General features: G+C 39.2%; 1 protein-coding gene across 5 annotated transcripts in view; it reads left to right on the forward strand.

Moving 5' to 3' along the window:
• The window catches only part of PPP4R1 (protein phosphatase 4 regulatory subunit 1), a 63,038-nt gene that overhangs the window by 34,944 nt on the left and 6,768 nt on the right, over positions 1 to 21,326 (forward strand). For all 5 annotated transcript variants that reach the window (XM_059474174.1, XM_059474159.1, XM_059474193.1 and 2 more), the window contains 8 exons: positions 155 to 301; positions 1,870 to 1,977; positions 2,763 to 2,828; positions 4,954 to 5,112; positions 6,342 to 6,472; positions 7,582 to 8,105; positions 15,328 to 15,503; positions 19,631 to 19,726. In XM_059474174.1, the coding sequence (XP_059330157.1) occupies positions 155 to 301; positions 1,870 to 1,977; positions 2,763 to 2,828; positions 4,954 to 5,112; positions 6,342 to 6,472; positions 7,582 to 8,105; positions 15,328 to 15,503; positions 19,631 to 19,726 (1,407 nt within the window). The remainder of the gene's footprint in view (positions 1 to 154; positions 302 to 1,869; positions 1,978 to 2,762; positions 2,829 to 4,953; positions 5,113 to 6,341; positions 6,473 to 7,581; positions 8,106 to 15,327; positions 15,504 to 19,630; positions 19,727 to 21,326) is intronic.

Below are 21,326 nucleotides of genomic sequence, written 5' to 3' on the forward strand. Positions count from 1 at the left end.
GAAGCACTTGTGGAGCACTTGTCCTGTCACTGTGTGCAGTTAGTACTGCTGTGTGTTGGTATATAGGTACACCTTCCAAAATACAGCACACATGTATTTCAAAAAATAAAACTGTCTTGGAATTGCTTGGTTCAATTTTGTCTTTTTGTGGCAGGTCAGAAAGACAAGCCAGGCAGCGTTGTTAGTGCTGTTGGAGCAAGAACTCATTGAGAGATACGATGTGGAGACCAAAGTGTGCCCTGTGCTGATAGATCTGACAGCTCCAGACAGCAACGACGATGTGAAGACAGAAGCTGTGGCTGTAAGTAACAGCAGTGCCAAATCACACAGCCAAAAGCTTGCCTGAATGCTTGATAGTGCAATGGTGGTGGTGCGTTTCCAAGTTGCACAGCCATTACTAAAAAGAAAATGTTATATTCCCTCTCCGTAACAAATCTGTAACAACTTCTGTGCTGCGTCAGTGCTGTACACTCTGGTCAAGTTAAGATTTAAATTCAAAAACTTACATATGCTATTTAAAAAAACCCCAGCTGAACAAGACAGTGCAGGGGATTAATTGTATTGACTCCTAAAGCATCTGCTGTGTTGGCTTTTTAGTTTTTTGAATGTTTGTCTGTTTATTTTATGGAAGTTTAAATTGCCTGTGTGGAAAATTTCCATCAGTTCAAAAGCTTTAATGCCTCAGTTCTTTTGCTCCTTGCTGTATGTCTATTCACTTTATTGATTTTGTGGTGTTTTATTGGAAAAAAGTAATAAGCATCTGAGTTGATTAACTCATGGTTGGTTGGTTGGTGGCCATTTTTTTGCATTAGACACAACCTTCGTAATTAAAATGTATGTGTTGAATTAAAATAGTTAGTAGATTAGTTAACTTATAATGGAGAAATGGCAGATGGAGGCCCTTTTGTTTCCTTTTTTTATTGCAATTTATCTTGCTGCTTTCTGCTGGGTGATTTTTTTTCTGTTCTTTTTGCTTGAGAGAGACCTCATTTAATATTTTACTTTCCTACAGTGGCTGGACTGATAAACAATAAAAAGTCTGAATCACTGTTGGATTTGGCACCAAATTTCTAGTGCTTCTTGATGAAGCTTACAACTACATAAGGGAATAAAGTATAAGCAGATTAGTTTTATCTGTCTTGATGGTTTTGAAGGTATCGAAACTTGACAGAAATTTCTGTACCTCATCAACCCCCTAGAGGTTAGAAAAGCCATCATTTGTTATTATAGAGGAATGAATGTAAGTAGTTCTACTGACGTGATGGGGAATGGTAAATGTAAAATTCTTTTTGCTTTTTAAAGCTTTTTTAAGTTTCAGTACAAATTAGAATGAAGGAGCAGTTAGAGGGGAAGAGGGTTTTTTTTGATGTAATACATTTCTTTGGGAATTTTATGTTTGGGAGTTGCATGTATGCAGTGTGGTGTTGTATTTAATTTTAAACCATACAGGACTCAGAAGTCTCTTAAGCATATTAATTGTCAATAATTTTCTGTTAATTGTACATATATACATTTTGTATTGAAGTAGTAAAAGAATCATGTACTTTTTTTTTAAGATCTGTTGGGTAACATAGGAGAATAATTTCTAAGAGTCTAATTATCTTTGTTAGCTAGGAATTTTATTCAGTTTATTGGAGGATCAATGTTATCTCCTACACCTCTGTTGTGTCATGACAAAGAAATGGGAAACAGTTCTTTGCAAAAGTGGCCAAACCTTTTCAATTCAAATGGGATTTTGTTTTCAATATTTTTCACAGTTTTTAGTATAGTTATGTTCATCAGAATAGAGAGTAGATGTAAAAAGCCTCTGCTGACACAGAATGCTGGGTTATGCAAGCATCACTGATTAAATGTCTGTCTTGCCATTAGATTATGTGCAAAATGGCCTCCATGGTTGGGAAGGACATCACGGAAAGACTTGTGCTTCCCAGGTTCTGCGAGATGTGCTGTGACTGCAGGATGTTTCATGTTCGTAAGGTATGAATTACGAGCATCTGGTCTGGATTATCTGTGAAAAAATGTGTCATGTGCTTGGAACTTGCATGTGACTAAGAAACTTCCCTGGTAGATCTCATTTGTGACATGTGTAAGTGAAAGCTGTGGGGGTTTTTGTATCTCGCATTTCCACAAATTTCAATGTTTGACACTGAGATTTTTTTCCAGAATCACTACCCTTATTACTAGAAACAAAGAAAGAATCTGCTTGTCCTTACGCCATAGGTGGCTGCAGTGTGGTTGGGCATTTGTCCTTACGGTTGTGTTGGTAGCCAGGAAAACATGGAGCAACTGTGGCTGATGCTGCATCAGCCACCTGAGCTCATATCTCTGTGCACAGATGGAATTCAAGATGCTCATCTTCATCAAAGATGAAGTAAACCAGTATTCCATCATGATGTTTAGGTGTGGAGTTATAAGCTATCCAGTGGCAGTGTTTTCTCATCCTGCCACTGGATAGCTTATTTCCCTTTATAGCTGCATGTGTTCTTTAATTTGACAGCACCTCAAATACATTTTATCCTCTTTTATTTTCTTTTAAGTTCTGGGGTTCTTCTGTGATTAAAAAAGACTGACTAATTTTTAAGAAAATAAAATTATTTGTCTTTTAAAAAACGTAGAAAATGATGGAATGGGAAAGTAGCTCATAATGAGTTTGCACCAAAACATATTTTTCTGATTTTAAAAGTTGCTGATTTTTTTCTCCTTGGATTTTGCTGTATTAAAGCCGTGGTCTAAGTCTTTATTTCTTCCATTCTGTCTGCAAGGTATGTGCAGCCAATTTTGGAGATATCTGCAGTGTGGTTGGACAGCAAGCCACTGAAGAAATGCTGGTAAGCCATTTCTTAAAGGGTTTTTCTTCTTAATATAATTCAGGAGTGGAGCCAGACAAGCTACAGAAGAAGGGCAGTTCATGAGAGATTGCAGACACAGGGGAGTGTGGCAGGGGGAATAAAGTGCTGGGGATGCTGAGGCTTATGTATTGATTTAATCTCTTCAAGTCAGTTTTCCTGCCTCAAATAGCCTCCTGGAAAGGAGGGAAAGAGAAAGTAAAGTAAAGGAAATAAGTGAATCTCAGAAATAAAAAATGAAATAAAGAGAAGAGAGACAAATTCAAAATGGAAGAGCAGGGAACTGGATGGAGTGGTGAGAGCAGGATCCTTAACTGTGCACGCTTTCCCATGGTGGGGGTGGAGAGCTAGGGGATGTTGATGGATTTGGAGATGTGACAAGGCTAGGGAGGAGAAATTATCATGGCAGGCTCTGGAGCTCTGAAAGCTCTTCAGGCTTTCTCCTCTTGGCAATATGGACAGTGAGCTTGTTGAGGGCCAGCAGAGGCTGATGAATCAATGCCCTGAATTAGCGAGGGACTTACATGGACATAGTGTAAATGCAGGCGTGACTTCAGCCAGAGACTCTGCAACTTTTTGCAGTTGTGGTGTTGGGACAGGTAGGCCTATTGTGGATCTCAGGTCATTTCTTGTACTCTTAAAGCATTTTCTACATTTTTCTCTAGCTATTGAATGATTCAAGTCATTTGGTAGTGAAGTTTAGTTGTGTGGATTTGCATCCCATATGCTTCCTGATTTGGGATGTAAATTGATTTCTCTCACATAACTGCCTTTTTAGTGATTAGCGTAATGAATTTGGATTAAAACTTTGTAGAGGGTGCACTTAAACTACTATGCAATAAAAAGTGATGATTATTTCATTTGAAAGCAGTAATGTGTGACAGGACAGCTGGGGTTCTCTTTCTATAACAGAAAATGCCGTTTTCTGCTCTTCTTGGATTATTGTTAGAAAAAAGGAGGAGTGTAAAAAGCTGAATGATAAAACTTCATTTTCTAATCTAAAAGCTTTTTTAAATTAGAGGCAAAGTCCGGGATACTTGGCTGCAGAGAGTAGGGACAGTTGAACATTAATAAATGTGAACAAGGCTGTAGCAACAGCCATTGGATTATTAGTCATGTTTTGTTACTGTGCCTGTTGCAAAGCCAAGGCAGCTGTGCCTCACTTGCACTCTGTCCACCCTTGCCATTACTGTGTCCAAAAAGCCCAAGCACCTGAGCACCTTCAAAATGCTTCAGTTATTTAAGTAAAACCACTGCTCTGTTCAAACATGTTATCTCTTGAGCAAATGCAGTCTTTCTCTCATTCCTCTGTTCTTCTTTGCTGTTGCATTGTAGGATAGAGGGTGGCAGAGGTTGATAAATCTAACAATGAGAAGTGTAGGTAGAAAAGGAAGTTTTTTCTTTCTGAAGATGCTGTTTGTTATTTCAGCAAAAATCTCACAAAAAATCTGAAGTGATCTCTGATAGGTAAAATGCTAATCATAGAATCAAAAAATGTTAAGATTTGGAAGGGACCTTAAAGATCACCTAGTTCCAACCTCCCTTGTCATGGGCAGGGATGCCTTCCTCTAGATCAGGTTATTCAAGACCTTAGCCACCTTGCCTTGAACACTTCCAGGCTTGGGGCATCCACAGTCTACCTGGGCAGTGTGTTCCAGTGCCTTACCACCCTTGCAGTAAAGAATTGCTTCCTAATAATGCACCAGTATTATTTTTCTTGTCCCTGCTTTAAAAGAATGGTGTGGACATGAATGGTGTAGACATGTAGACTTGTCTTACAATAGGTTTCTTGGTCTTGGGGGTATTTTTGAAGTTGGTCTTTTGGGGGACGTTTTTGGAATATAAATCATTCTTAAGAGTTAGTACTTCCTTGCAATTCTTCAAACAGGTGAATTTTCCTTATCTGTATCCATAAGTAATATGAAAGCAGCAGATTAGAGGCATGGTGCTACTGCATATGTGTTCTTTGTCTTGCAAATGTTAAACTGTGCATCTAAGTATGAAGGTGGACAACCAGGTGAAGAAAAATGAATGTGAAAAGAGAACTTGTTTTGAAACAAGTGCTGCTTATTAAGACTTGCAAACTCACTCACTGTATTCCTAACAGCTGCCAAGGTTTTTCCAGCTCTGCTCTGATAATGTGTGGGGAGTTAGGAAAGCCTGTGCTGAGTGCTTCATGGCAGTTTCTTGTGCAACATCACAGGAAGTCCGGAGGACAAAATTGTCAACCCTTTTTATTAATTTGATTAGTGATCCTTCGCGATGGGTAAGAATTGCTTTTTATTTTTTGAATAGCTGTTGTATTTGAAGGATTTTACTGCAATGCTCTATGTAGAACTTCTCATGGGTGTGGGTAATCTAACCTATTCCATGCACCTCAAGCAAAATTGTTCTTAAACTGGTTAGTTCATTGATGGGTGTAGAGAGTCCCTCACATTTTTACAGCAGCATGTAAGAAAAACTCTGCCAGTGAAGTAGCTTTTTTGAGCTACAGAATTGCCTGTGATTAACATAGCTGAGAATCATTAACAAAACTGGAAAATAAATTATGATATACTTATTCTTCTTCAGGTTCCCTACCACCATGTTGTTTTTTGATGGAGGGTGTGGTGGAGTTTGTGGTTGGTTTGGAGGTTGATTAGTTTTGGGTTTTGTGGATGTTTTTGATGTTGATGGTGGGGAGTTTCTTATTAATTAAAATTGTATTGTTTCTTAGGTGATGGCTTTTTGTTTGCGGGTTTTTTTAGGGGGGTTGGGTGGGATTTTTTTGTTCTTGTTGGGAGGGTAGGTTGTTTTTTTGTTTGGTTGGGGTTTTTTATTTTTTGCCATCTTGAAGATTTACTCTTAAACCTTAAGTTTGTTACTAAGCAGACAACTTCCGGGAGCAAAGGATCATCTGCACAGAAGCATGAGTTCATGGACCTTGGAAAGTCATACAAGTTGTAGCCCAGCAGAAATAATCAAATAACAAAAATTGAGTTAGAGAATTGTTGAGAAAAGGAGAATAAACAGTAGGAGAAAGGAGGAGCAAATGCATGGCGTAGCCAAATAGGAAAGGGAAAGAAATATAATGCTTATCAGTCAGATTTCTGAAACTGAAATGTCTGCTTTCTGTACATGATGTTTTTTTCCTTTCAAGTTGTTAAAATTCTGAGCTCTCGAATTTACCTGCTTCTATTATCTAAACAGATTGTTCCTCCTTTGGCTGTGGGGAATAAGCCTGTCAGTTTGGTAACCTGTGATTTAACTAGTTTCACTGTGCTTTTTCATTTTTCTTAACTTTTTTTTTAAACTTGGCATTCTGTAGACATCTGGCTGATTCTTTCCAGACAAGAGCCTCTGCTCTTGATTTCTTTAGTAGGCTTATGACCCTTTCAATTCCTAGTAGCAGGCATTTTATGTTTTCTAGGACAGCAAGATTTATATATATATATATATATATATATATATATATATATATAATAATGTTTTTTCACCTTGGACCCTTTCCCCTAGGTTCGCCAAGCAGCTTTTCAGTCTCTGGGGCCTTTCATATCAACTTTTGCTAATCCATCCAGCAGTGGCCAGTACTTTAAAGAAGAAGATGGTAAAAACCCAGAAGATTGTGATTCTGCACAGGAGAACAGGTAAATTTGCTAAATCTACAAATTGCTTTTGCCTCCTTGGTCTTCTTCTCCATGAACTATTAGAAAAGCTAACTTTCCTGGATAAGTTAAATATTTGTAAATGGAAAGATATGGATCTTCTCATCTCCATAGACCAGAATTAGGATATATGTTCTGTGATGAGATGACTGACTTGACAGACAAGGGAGAGCAGTGTATACTGTGTACCTGGATTTTTTTTTTGGCATGGTCTCCTGTAAGATCTTTATGGAGAAGCTGCTGAAGTTGGGTTGGATGAGGAGATAATGAGATGGGCTGAGGGCCTGGCTGGGCCCATGGCACTAGTCAGCAGCGTGTAGTTGAAGGTCACTGACGGTGTGTCAAGAGGGGTCAGCACTGGTTGGGTCCAGTCCTTTTAACATCCTCTAGTGATCTGAAAGGATCAGGGTGTAGCCTCAGCAGGTCTGCTGATGACACAAAACTGGCAGGAGTGGCTGCTTCACCCTCAGGGTCGTGCTGCCATCCAGAGGGAGTCATGGAGAGGCACACTGGAGAGGGTGCAGTGGAGGGCCACAAAGTGACAGATTGTGGGATCTCTCCTGTCGGGAGAGTCTGAGTGAGCTGGGACTTCAGCCTGAGAAGAGAGGGCTCACTGAGGCGTCTTACCAATGTTCATAAACACCTGAGGGGAGAGTGAAAAGAGAATGGAGCTGGACTTTTTTCAGTGATGCTCAGTGACACCACCAGAGTCAACGGCCACAACTCCAAACAGGAGGTCCCCTCTGAACATCAAAACCTACTTTTTTTTTTACTGTGAGGATAACCAAGCACTGGCAAAGGTTGTCCATGAAGGCTGTGGAGTATCCATCCTCTGAAGTACTCAAAACCTGTCTGGACGCAAGTCCTGGGCAAGTGGTTCTGGTTGTTCCTACTTGAGCAAGGAGGTTGGCCCACTTGGCTTCTAGAGATCCCTTCCAACCTTGACTCTTTTGTGATTCTATGACTTCTGTTTTGTTATGGTGTAAATAAATGTACTTTGACAAATAGCAAGTTGATAGCATGTGTGTTATCAAGAAAGAGCATAACAAGTCTATTTTGGTTTTTTAATGTCCGTTTTCTTTGGCATTCAGCTGTGAGCAAGTCAGGACCACAGAAGATGGCACAACAGATGAAGAGCACAACAGGACAGAGGATCTTTCTTCACATTGTGATGATAGGGATGATTTTGCAACAAAACTTGAAAATGTCGTAGAAGATCAAAATACAGTGTCAAATAACTCCAAGAGGGAAAGTGATTTCCAGACTGAATCATCCTTCCATTGCACTTTGCCTTCAGAATCTTGTGGGGAAATGGCAGATGAGAACGAGCAAAGTTCTCATTGCTGTACAACAGCTGTGCAGGAGGCTGGGCTGAATTCACAGGAAACCTCTCTTTCAGAGCAGGAATTATACAACTCTTTCCATTTCTGGAGGACTCCACTTCCTGAAATAGATATTGACTTTGAGCTTCAGCAGACTTCTGATATAAAACTCGATAGAGAAATTCAGGAACTCACTATGCCAGTGTCTCCAAGCATTCCTATGGCAACAAGGAAAGAATTAGAAGAAATGATAGAAAATTTGGAACCCCATATAGATGATCCAGATGTTAAAGGTATGGTAAAGATACTGAAGCATTTTTAATGTTTGGAGATATGTGTATGTTGCTTCAGCAGTTTGTGCTTTAACCTCTTAGTTGTTTTAAAAGTCAGAAGTACTGTTTTCTCCTGGTCCTCAAAGGGATTGAGGAAAATTGATATATCGTCGGCTAAAAGGGAATTTGCATTTGTGTAAAGATGTTTAAAGGAGTATAATTCCTTTTATAAACTGAATGCATGTGCAGTTAGGCAGTATAAAGTTCTGACTGCCTGTTTTGACATTATAATCAAATAGATGGTTCAAAGGCATGAGCTGTTCATGAGCAGGTTTATTCCTAATTAGCATACATGCAAAATAAGGCAGATTAAGAGGGTTTTATTTTTTTAATTATCAGTGTGAATTATGGTTTTCTTTTTACTCATTATCCATTTGATTTTGGATTAATTAGTCTCCATTTTTTCTGCAAGGGCTTTTTTATTGCAGTCACATGTTTACAGCTTTAATGCGACAAGTTTGTCAGATCAGGCTGATAATTGATCCAGGCTGAGTTCTTGAAGTGAGCACACATTCTCCATTTTAAAAGCTCTTGAAGAATGGAGAAGGGTTTCATAAGTGTGACGAGGTGGTGGAGCAGCACTTCAGAGACACCTCCTCAGCTAAAAGGACTTGGCTCTTCTACACATACTTACTGGAAATAGTTTTTTCTTGGTATTCATATGCTGAATAAATTCTAAGACACATTGGGCTTGAGTGTCACAGTCAGAAAGTTTGGAGGTACCACTAAGGAGGCAGCCATGTTATTTTGGAGCTGAAGAATCTCTAAGGGGGGAAGCATGGCTCTATACCAGAAAAAGTAGGAGGAAAAGGAGGGGCATGTTGGGGGGGAGATATTTTAGAATAAACCGATAGTGCTTTCAACTTCATTTTATTGTTAGTCAGTTGATATGCTAATAACTTTTTTTAAATCCATTTTGTACTTTTATCTAATCACTTGTGAAGTCAGCAGATAAAACTTTGCTTTAGGAGTGCTTTGGGCACTAAGGAGAGAGGTAAGAAAAAAATTTCACCCTTGCTAATGACTTCAGTCTTCATATAACCCATCTTTGAAGCCAACTGCAGAAGCTTTGCACTGCTGTTCAGGTTTACTTTGTTAAGCTGTTCTGTCTATAGTTACAGAACATACCTTAATGCATAAATTACAGTGGTTTATGTAAGCATGTAGTTGTACATCCAGAATTTTCCTGTGTTATGGGTTTATCATATGTGTTCATGTCTTGTTTCAGAGCAGGTTTTTGGAATTCTTTTTGTTTGTTTGTAGGTCTCTTGACTGGGTGTCAGGAGCTTTTCTGTGGAGTTGTTGACCAACATTTGCACATTTAAGTAGAAGAAAACTGTTCCTAGGTTGTCAACACAATGGGTTTCCCCACTCTGACTTGGTCAAGGCTGTGAAATGAAGCCCCATAAAACATTCCTCCTAAATCTTCTACTCTTTTTCCTCTTGCCTGTGCTCTTGTTATTCAGTCTAAGTGCTCAAGAAGCTGGAATTTAACAACATGCCTGTTTCAATTTAGTAACATTGCAATTTAAATTTTGCACAAAGTGCAAGTAGTATTAATTTTGCATGCTTGTCTCAAACACTGTGGCAGACATAGAAGTGGTAGATATCCAGACTTTAGTCTGAGTAGCTGACTTAATACATGTCTTTTGAATCTTATGCTTCCTAAATTGTGACAAAAGGTAGGCTTGCTCTGGGGGTAATCCAGAAGATCAGAGCCCTGTCTCCTTGCTCATGGCAATATAATCTAAAATGGTTGTTGCAAACTGATGGTATTAGTATTCAGTCAAAAGTATATCTTAATCTGTTTTCATGGAAATTTGATGAAACTACCTAATTTCACAGAAAATTTTGTCTCCAGTATACATGGCTTACAAATGTATGCCAAATAGCCCTGGTCCCAAATGCTCCATAGGGCCTTACCCTGCCTGCACTTCCCTCTCTGCAAAGCTGGCCATTGTGTTTTTGAGTCTTGTACTGTGAGTAGGCTTTGCTTTGACAGCAATGACTGAGCAAGCTAGGAGGGTTTTTTTTTTCCTCTCTTTATTTCTTTTTAAATCCCTGTGATCTTTTTCTTGCACTTATTTTCTTCATTGGCTTGCTGTCACCTAAGTCCTGGACTCCTGCTTCCATGCTGTGCTCCTGTCTTTATTGCTGCATTCCCAGCCAAGGGATGGGAGTGGAAGATGCTGTGTTCTCTGTGGTGGGTAAGTGGAGGCCTGCCATACTGGAGAGCTTCCATGGGTACACATCTTCTGGCTTCTGTAGCACATTGGCCAAGGATCCTGAAGGCGTGACAAGATGAATTGATGAAGTGTGGTTTGGGAATGAGACTGCAGTTTATGATGTTTTGCATGTGTCAGTAAGATAAAGTTGTTCAGGTGACCTTGTCTCTGGCTCTGCCTTGCCTCTCTATGCTTAACTGTACAAATGCAGCAGCCTTCTTTGACATGGGTTTTTTGTTGTTTCTTTTTTCTTTTTCAAAAGTTTTAAAATTTTTTTTAACATTTTAGAAATTTATGAGAAGAAAAAAATTTATTCCTGTTGTGTGGAATCATAATGGCACAGGGTTTTTGCAGTTTCTTAAGATCACACTGAATTTTTATTATTTGACTCAGCAGGATGTATAGTGATGGTAATTGGGTGCTGTTCTTCACTGGTCACTTGGAGGAGGTTGATGATTTCTATTTTGCTAGTTGGTTTCAGAGCCCATCCCTGACAGCTGAGGCAGATATGGAGATTTGGTGCTGAAATTCAGCCAGCAATTACTCTGAGTCAGAAAAATATGGTTTAGTTGGGGTTTTCTTAGTGGTTTTTTTTTGTTGTTGTTTCTTCCTCCCATCACCCTCTGCTTTGCACTGGATGTTCATCCCTAGCAGCATACCTTTGTACCTTCCCTCCACATGTATTCCCCCTCCTATTTCCTTTTTTATTTTAATTTCTCTTTCTTTCTGGGTTTGGCATTCCTCTGCTTCACATGTCTCATTTAACCCTTGTGTCTTGTGTGAGTTGCTTCTCCCCTCACCTGCTTGCATCATTATAGCAGAAGTATTGAGAAAGAATAACTCAATTTTTATCTGAGGAGTACCTGAGTGTACCATGCCAATGGGAAGAGTCAAAAGAAAGGCATCACCAGGTCATGCAGCCCAGAGTATGGCATGTTCAGTGCATATCCCCATCTTCCAGATGCCTTGGATGCCAAACTCTAAGGGGTTGCTGTTTACATTCACACTGGTCATGGTTGTGTGGTTTTGGTTTGGTGTTTTGTGTTGGGGTTTTTTTGGGTGGGGAGGGTGGGTGGTATTGATTTGTTGGGATTTTCTCAGTGCACCTCAATAAAGCAGTTCCTGTTTCAAGCCTTAGATCTTTGCTTCAAGGCGTGGAGACTGATGAGATCTCCAGCAAAAACAGTTTTTTAACAGTAATCAGTAACCATCATAGAATATTTTTTTCCCTAGTCTCATTCTCAAAAAAAGGATAAACTGCTTCACCTGAATCTCACTCTTTACCCTGGGGTTTTCCTTCCAGAACTAGCATATTGCCAAAGTGATAAATCTGAGCAATAGTTGGTTGAGCATTCAGCAACCAGGATAAAGAGAGCCTGTCTTCTCACAGGCAAACTGCTGGCTAGCAGAGCTGCACAGGCTGTGCAGAGTTAAGCACTGCTGTTGTAATCCCTCTTGAAAGGACCTTTCCAGTCCACTGGCCAGACATCTGGAAGGTCTCAGGCTGGGAGATGGGAACCTGCACGTTCCTGTGAAGTATGCCAGCTTTTTAAAAATCATCACAGGTCTTTTTTCAGGTCACGTTTTTCCAGTTCCCTGAGGCTGCTGCTGTCTTCACTTCCTTCAGAGATTGCTTTTCTTTCCTCAGATGTTTTTATTTCTTTGTTTTTCTTTCCAGTGACATTTTCTTCAACTGGATTTATCTTATGATCTGTATAGAAAGGGCTAAATCATGTAATGTCAGCTTTCCTTAATATTATTTGGGGGAATAGAGGAAACCTGACTTGCAGGCTACTAAGGCTAACTGTGCCCTAAGTCACTTAGTTACAAGCTGCTTTGCCAAAAGGAGACCTAATGTGGACAAACCAGCCCAAATTTGGGGTTAATTGATCCCATTCCCTTATAAGAACTGTAAGTTAGGTTACTGCACTGCCTGCAATAAAAGTCTGAAACATAATGTTAATGGAACAGGTGAGGAGTAAGTGGAGAAGAAGCTGTTCTTATGTTTCAGTTACTTCATCTCTGTACCCATTGCAGCCCATAGCTTTTGCCTCTGAGTAAGAAGTAAGGGTAGGGAAGGCAGATGCTTTAGAAAAAAGAAAGCAAAAAGAAGAAAAAAATAAATGAAACATCAATGTCTTCTAGTGAAACATCAGGAGAAACAGAAAACAACAGTAAGGTTTATTAAAAGGACAGAAACTCCTGAAAACCAGGAAATTAAGTAAGACGGATAAAATGTGATTTAGAATTTCTAGATTGTACTAGTTATTTTAGGATGCAGGTACAGTAGCCAAGACTAAATACTTTTTTGTTTAAAAATACATCTCACCTGAAACAAATGTTGAAGAAAGAGTTAATTAATGGTCTAAGATCCAGTGAACATTGACTTTATCTGAGCAATGCAATTACCTGAGTTCTATGCTATGTGCAAAACTGACCTTTATACTCCAGTTTTTACCAATTGTATTTGTGAAAACTGGTTAGCCAGAGACTCCCTTCTTGAAGAACTTCTCTGTCATTCACACGAGAACCTTATCCTTTACTTGAATTTGAAATGATTGTCTGCAAACCATTGCCTGTCTCATGTCAGTAGGAAATCTCTTCATGAGAGATAAGGAGCAGCAACGATCCTTGGCTCTTCTTTTACCAAGGACCTTAAGATGTTTGTGGACTTCAGGACATTCACCTTTCAGTGAATGGCAGCACTGAAGTCACAGATAAGCACTGAAAGAAGGCACTTGCCAGTCAATGAAATCCTTGGGAGTTTGGCTGCTCCTGTCCTTCACCACCACATCTTGAGATTGTAGAATTGACAAGAAGCTGAGGAAATGCACATTCTTGTCATATTTCTTCTAGGGCAGGCAGAGGAAATCAGGACAGGTGTTGTCTCCATCCTGTTAAAGCCCCTAAGCAAGGGCAGTCCAGGTATGCAGGCTGACAGTGGGGCATGGGTGGGGAATATGTCTTGGAAGATATAGATACTGTAGATACTTTTGTTGCTATAAGTAATCTTTGTTAGCTCTGTGTGGATTTTTCAGAAAATACATAAACAGTATTGAAGCAGTATGTGTTTACCTAGTCGGGGTAAGCTTTCTTCACTTTTCAGTGAAGGTGAGAGAAATGCACATTTTTCATGAAGTTGTCCTTCATGAAAGGCATCTTCAAGAAAAATGTCTCAATGTGCAGCAGAATATAATTATTTTCCATTTTCTTGTTTGATTTCTCTAAATTAAAATAGTTTGGAAATAAGCCAGGCATTTCTTGCCCTAGCATAGCCACTTTGCCTGGTATTGGGGATTATTTATATAACATTTAAGTTTTGGGAAAATTTATTAACCTTGATCTTTTTTATTCTTATGGGTCTTAGAGTATACAAGTTTATTGCCAGTGAAGTAATACTTGAAGAGTAAGGTTGTAGCAGTTTTATTAATGTTAGAAACAGTAAATTTCCTTATTTTTATATATTTATATGTAAATTATAATATATATATTTAAACTATATTTTTCACATGTTTTATAGTGGAAGTATTAGTATTATGTTGATTATACTTTAAGTTTTTAACAATTTGTTTTTCCTGTTTCATGTTGAGGAATAGAGTAATACAGCAAGAATATATTTGGGGTATTTTATCAGAAATAGGACAGAGTTAGAGAGTTAGCATTGCATATTTTAAAAAATTGTCTTTATTCCTGTTCATGTAAACCCACAGTGTGTTTTCCAATTTTTGCTGGATTTTGATAATGCTTCTAATCTAAGATTTTGCTGAGTTAACAATTTTTGTTTCTTGTAACAGCTGTATATCTGTGTATCTGTTTCTTCTATCTACAAATGAGTCCAACTTTCTTTATTTAGTACTTGTTAACAACCATATTGAAAATGCTGGAGGGGGTAATTCAGAATTCTGTAGTTTAGTATGGCAGTGTGGGATTAAAAAGAAGCATATGGGTTGTCATGTAATTTCGCAGTGAACATTTAAGAAACCTTGGAAAAGACAAAATCTATGATGAACAGATCTTCTGGATGGCTGGATAAATTTAATAAGTGAGGAGATAATTCCTCCCTGCCTTCTTGGAAAGAAGAGGAGGAGGAGAGTGGCAGGGTGGATTAATCTGCACTGAATTCTGTGTCACTTGCAACTGAGATTGCCCCTGATATCTGATCTCAGGTCAGGCTATAGCCAAGGAGCATTGCTCAACAAAGCTTTTTCTAATTGGCAGTAAACAGAGGGATGGAAAGCAGAGCAGCCTCAGAACTGCTGGATCTTTTCCAAAAGAGTGGATAGCAGAATATGAAGTGCTAATGCCTTTTTTAGATGAATAAGAGAACATCACACAGTGTGACCTTCTTATTTGTTTGGAGGATCCAAGAATGCTGAAGTATTGGGTCTGGCATCTTTCTATATAGGTCTTGCTTTGTAGTTGCTATTAAAATGTAAGATTTTAATGAACATATATAGAGGGAGAAAACAACCTCTCAGAACTGAAATCCTTTGTGTATTACAAAAACTGTTCTCAATCTTTGTTTGAATTATTTCATGTCTCTGTCTCTTAGTCCCACCTCCCACAAACAGCCCAGTCTGTAGTATTCATGGGCTATCCTGCCCCAAAAAACCATTTGCACTATTAATATTACTAAAATTGTTAAAGAGCTGATCCTGCCATAACAGCAGTCTCCTTATTTGTCTTGAATTATGGGGTTTGTTTGTTTATTTCAGCTTTAGGGACAAATTTCATTGGACTGTGGTTTGGTTGAGTACCCTAGAAAAAGAGTGGGGTGTTAATCTAGCACTTAAATGGTCCCTAGTTTGGGATTTACCAATATGATCTTAAGTTGGTGTACCTCTCCTGTAGTTCCTCTGCCATCTTTCAGTTAATTAGTCTCTGTCTAAAAGTTGAATCTGTGCACTTGCTAAAAGTGCAGTTTAGTCTCTCATGTATTTCTCTTTCGTGTACTGCAGCACAAGTGGAGGTGTTGTCTGCTGCACTCAGAGCATCCAGTTTGCATCCTCAAGAAGAGACAATGGCCAGTGTTGGCAAGGGAACAGATTCACAGACTGAACTAAACATCAATGACCAACAAAGTTTTAAACCTATACTGAGTGATATTGTGCCTTTAATTCGTGACACTGTTGAGGTAAGAAGAGAGTTTTGTACTTTATTTTTTTCCATTAAGATTTTCAGGGCTCCAGTAACAGAGCAGTAATTTGCATTCATGTGATGATTGCAGCCAAGTGCTTTCTACTTTTGGCTGGTGTGACATTCCCTTTTGTTGGATGGTATTGAAATGCTAGCTACTAAAATAAAATTACTGGTATTGGGTGCCTTTGTTTTTGCCAATTCTGTGCTTGTCCATGTAAATTCTTTAAACTGTTTCTGTTAAAATCTCTGTTGCAGAATTTCTGTTAAAATCTCTGTGACTGTTGCATTTGCAGATGTTTTAATGCTACCACATTTTATTAATGTGAAAGTGCCTTGCTTAAAATAGATTCCCTACTCATAATGAGTGAATCTTCTCCAGTGCCCTTCCCTGAGCCTGTAGAATGGGATACTTTGTTCTCATTCTCTTTGCTCCCTGTGAGTTGATTCATTATGGTTTACTGGTCTGCATCAGAAAAGTTGAGGACCTGCAACTGACATGTTGTGCGGACTGCTGAAGGATTCTAGCAATCAGTAACATCTTGAAGTTTTTTGCATTTAATTCTTCAGCCCTTCTCCCCATTCCCTGGCTGACTGTAGTTCTGGCATTTGATACTCTTTTCTGTTCTTTGCTCTGTCAGGCCAAACCCACTACATTCACTGCATGTAATGCCACAAGCTGAGGTATTAAATGTTGTTGTGTTGCAGATAGCAATGGTTCCAAAATAGGCTCCATAAAACCAGAGCAAGTGATTTGTTGAATCATTCTACTGAAATTGTATTTTCCAGGTGAAATTTTGACAAGCATCTTTGAAATGGCTAGTAGTTAATACCAGTTCAGTATAAAATATTTTCATCCTTCTTGAATTAGAGCAGTGTTTCTTGATGGCATTTAATTAACTATTCTCTAAGCTGTTGGACCACCATCTAGACCAAAAACATACAAGGGGTTCAGGAATATGACATTTACATGGTTACTGCTGATGATACACAATCATAATTTAACTATACAAATGTGGTTTGTTTCAAAAACACCAGCCTGCCTCAAATTCCTTTATGTCAGGCTCAAAATGCTTTTTTTATTCTAGAATCTCTTCTTTCTATTGCTTACCTGAAATTACAGTTTTCCTCCATTCTTAAGAATTTTGGGAGGTGATGTTTGTGCAGAGGGACTTGTCCTGTGTTTTATGTTTTTGTATACAGAGTATAATGCTGATAGAAAATTTAAGAAGCAGTCACATTGCTGGTATATGTTGATTTTGCATGTTTCAGTTTTATGCTTTAAGAGGATGCTCTTAATCTGTCAGTTTCTTGTTTGTTACTGGCACTGAATCAAGCCCTCATTTTACAAGTGAGCAGATATTCTAGAGGTGACCTAGAATTCTGAGAATCAAGCTGTGATCTGTTGAGTAAGTAGACTGTTGCCCCTAGCAGTGAAGAGACCTCTGATTTTCACAGGTGGTTGTTGGGGTTTTTTACTTTGGTCGGGGTTTTGTTGTGGTGGTGGTTTTTTTTCTTCTTGACTTTTCTTGCAGTTTTTAAGTCTCAGCATAGCAGTGTGTCAGTAGGGTACCAGACTCTTGAGGGAAGTGAAGCTGTCCAGCATTTTATATTTGAATGCAGCCTGCACAGTTCTGCACATACTCCAGTAAGCAAAACCACAGTGTGCTTGTCCTTTGGCAGCTGTACTGGTTCATGAGGGAGTTAATGCTGCATGTTTAAGAGAGATTCTCTATTCAATTAAAATAAATGATGTAAAAGAGTGGACCAGTAAGATTTTTGGGACATGATGAAGCTTGTTTGTTGAGGGCAGCTGTTTATTTTTTCTCAGGAGGCACTGTTTTTATTTTTTTTTTTTTTTAGGTTTTATGTTCTTTATAAGGTTTGATAAGGGGATGTGTATTGAAATCTGTTTTTATTTCGAGGTAGAGGGTGAAAGGAAACTGGGCTAAAACATTCTCACTCCTGTCTGGCACAAGTACCTCTTTCTAATAAGAATAGCATGGATGCCAGGAGGAGATGGACCCCTGACATTGGCCTCTTCTTTGTTTGGGCCAGCTGCTCCATCAGGAAGCACCAGCACTGCCTGTCCTGGTGTGCTACCCTCGACATAGAGCAGAGATCTTTGGAGCACAACCCCAGAGCTCTTGTTATGCAGCCAAGGGAAGCTTAGCCTTAGAGATTTTAGAGGCCATGGCAAAGATTTTGTGTTTGAGGTACACAAGAATGCATTAAGGCCATGGCAAAAGATTTGCATTCTTGGTACACAAGAAGCTTTCAGGCTAAACCCTGCTGAATTTTCATGTTCTGGCTCTCTGCAATGCTTAGTTTGGTGTGTGCATGGAAAAAGATGGAACTTCATTTTCAGGAGTGGGGATACTGCATAACCTAAATACTGACTGATGGCTGGCCTTCTCTACTGAAACTCTTCCTCTCAGGAATGAATATCTGACTTTGAAAGTGGCTGAGTGAAAATATTCCCATCTGTGACACCCTCCATTATATTTGGTTGTTTGACTGGTTCAGTCCATAAAGTATGATTTTTTGAAGCTTAAGCTTTTGGAGCTGAGCAGGGAATGTGAGATGGAGTCCTTTACTTTTATTGTAACAGAATAGCTGACCAACCTCTGGTCCCATGCAGACTGGCACCTCATGGAATGTACTGTGGCTAGAGTGTACTGGCTGCCTCATAATTCCATGATTTGCCAGACATCAAAGCTGGTGACTGGCAATGCTGAAAATAATCTCTTTTTAAGGGGGAGAAACCCCCAGACAAACAAAAGGCTGAAAAAGAGTGAAGGGGGAATTGACTGTCAAGCTAAAAATCCTGCAGAGATAGTTTTCAGAGCCTCTGGAGGTTTTACAGTTGGAGCTGTGTGCTGCTGGACACATTTAGTTATGGAGTTGCTTGCAAATCTCTTCTTTCCTTGGGTCTTTAACACCTTCTTGCTGCTGCTTCCTAAGCCTGACAGGTGACATGGACTGCTGTGCCAGAGATATGCAATTGCCTCACAGCTCTGCCTGTTCTTTATCACCTGTAATTGTACCTCAGCAGCTAAAATTGCAGCCCAGTGCTTAGATGAAAGTAGCTTGTGGAGAAGGAAAAAGCAACTGTCTGAAGTCATACCAAGGAAGACAGATTGTATCCTGGAGGCTTTTTTTGGAAGAAGTTTGTAGTTTGCTGGAAAATTCTCGTTGTCAAAATGATCTGAGCAGCTGGTGGAAGTAGGCACGTTCTTGTTGCTTTTGTTGACCCTAGGAGCTCACCCTGCAGCATTTGTGAATAGATGGATACCTTGGCTCAAATCTAGCAAAAATGCCTTTGTCCTGTTCCAGCACACAGCAGCCTGATGTACTTTTCAGATATTCATTGCATACTGCTTGAAATTCATGGTTTGTTACATGAAGCCATTGTATGTGGAGAGCTGCACTTGGAAGGAAAGTGTTGGTGCATCCCCCCAGCCGCACAGCTCACTGCAGCCCTCACACCTCTGCCACTCCCAAAGGCTCAGATGTGTGGCCAAGGTGCTAAAATGATTGCTGAAAATTATTTTATTAGAACTGCTGAGAGAAGTTACGACTCTTGTCAGCAGCTGTGGCCAAGTAGGACTCAGTTCTATAAGGTGAAGCTTGTCCAGAGAAGGTTATAGAATAATCACCTCCAGGAAGGGTGCAACAGCATGAGTCTCATGAGGTTCTGCTCTTCAGCGTGAGGGTGGCTTTGTTTTAACCATTTTCTAGCACAAATCCAAAGCAACAAATCCATCAAAATCAGCTACAGGTGTTTTCTTACTTTCCATTCAGGGGAGAAGCAATGGGACCCATATGTTAGTTATATTTTCCTTAATGCAGTCTCAAAAGTACTTCTCTCCTGTGATTTTCATTCCATAAGAGCCAAAATGGAGCAGAGTAAGAGGAGCTTCTGTTTGAAATTGAAAGCAGATTTATCTTGCAGACCTTTTGATTTTGGGCTGCAGCAAAATTATATTTGATATTAAAACATATAGTCCTTTAATCTAAGAAATAGACTCTGAGGCAAGGACAGCACTTCTTGATGTTGGTATTTCTTTTGTGTTTAATCTTAGAGTGTGTTTTATGTGACCTTTTATTTTCTTTTTGTCACAGGGTATGGATTCTCCACTTCACTATATTCATAATGATTCAGATTTGAGTACCAACAGTAGTTTCAGCCCTGAAGAAGAAAGAAAATCCAAAGTACAGGTAAATGATAGTGAATTCTGGTTTTCTTATATGTGGCAGATAAGTGAAATTTTTTTTAATATATATGGGTATTTCTTTTATCCCCTTGATAAGTGACATTTTTAAAAATATATATGGGTATTTCCTTTATCCCTTTTTTTCATTCAGTAATTTCTGATATGATCTAGTTTCTATTAAATACCTCTTAATTAAGTAGTTTTAAATTAGTCCTTGTTTCCAGAGTCAATGGCTTCATTTAGCAATTGTTTCTGTTACATTTATGCATGAGAGGTAACAATATTATTTTGACATGAGATAACAGTTGTCACAGATCTTCAGGCTCTGTTTAATTTGGTTTAGTTTTCAATGGGAACCATGCTGTAGTGGGACTTAGGTTATTGAGGAAACAGGATAGGTTTTTTATTACATGTTTTGAGAGGAACCACCCCCACCCCTTGATAGCTTTTTGCAGAACAGTTTTGAAAGTGTTTCATTAAACTGGAACTGCCTCTGTTTTTTTTTCCAAAAGGAATCAAGTGTCTGTTGTTCCATAGTCTGGAACAACATTACATTGCCACTGTGCATCAGTGTGACTCCTTGAGTGAGAATCTCAGTCCCTGGCTTGTTCTTGTCCATGGATCTGTTCAGCAGCTGTGTTAGGCAAATGCTCTTGTGCACCCCTTCATAGAGTCAGTCCCTGACACAGCTGAAGCAAAGGCAGTAGTAAAGAGATTCTCACAGAATTTTGGTTCAGATGCTTTGATTCCTCAGTGGACAGAAGGATAGTTCTTCACCACAGATCTCTTTGTCTCCGGAGAAGCCTCTTTCTCCCTGTTGAGTGTCCAAGGAGTTTGCACGCAGTTTTGAACACACTGTAGTCTGCTCCCTCCATTTCCCTGCCTCCCAAGGCACTTTAATTTAGTTTTCTTCTCTCCACCTTTTCAAGATTTTGAGAGAATTAGGAAAGGTTTTTCTGAGCAAGTCACATCATTTGCTGTTTTACCTGTCTTTATGAATGACACAAAATGGCCAATTTGCACAACATGTGAGCCTGAATGTTTGCAAAGGGTAGAATGCAGTCTTTCCTTTTCCTAGATTCCCTAAGGAGACTTGTCCACTTGCTCCTCCCTTGAGCTGGTCTGTGTATTTTCAAATAGCCCCTAGTCATGTTATTGTTCCTTTGGAACCTTTTGGTGGAACTTAGCACATACAAAACTGTTGTGTGTCAGAATAGGACACAGAATGAATGACACACAGAAACTGAAAAGTCTAAGGTAAAAAGAGCGTAGTTTATTTCTGACTCCAGTATTTATAGACTTTCAAGAGTGACCATGGATTGGAGGATGAAATTGCCACCTCTCCAGCCACACTGGTCAAACCAACAGTCCATCAAATTTCTCTTCCTCTAGAAAAGAATGCAAAACAATCATTATTTACGTGAAAAGTGCATGAGAAACTCCATTACAAAAATGTAAACATCAGAAGGCTTAGAAGAACAGGGTTGTGCTCTTATTAAGACACTGTAATTAAATAATATTCTGTAGTTGTGGGGGAAAAAGAGTGCCGTGGAATGACAGTGAGCCTCATGAGGAGTAAGTGAAAATGGTGTGTATGCTGTGCC

Source organism: Ammospiza nelsoni, chromosome 1 (assembly GCF_027579445.1).
Source record: "Ammospiza nelsoni isolate bAmmNel1 chromosome 1, bAmmNel1.pri, whole genome shotgun sequence".
In the NCBI taxonomy this organism is placed as follows: domain Eukaryota; kingdom Metazoa; phylum Chordata; class Aves; order Passeriformes; family Passerellidae; genus Ammospiza; species Ammospiza nelsoni.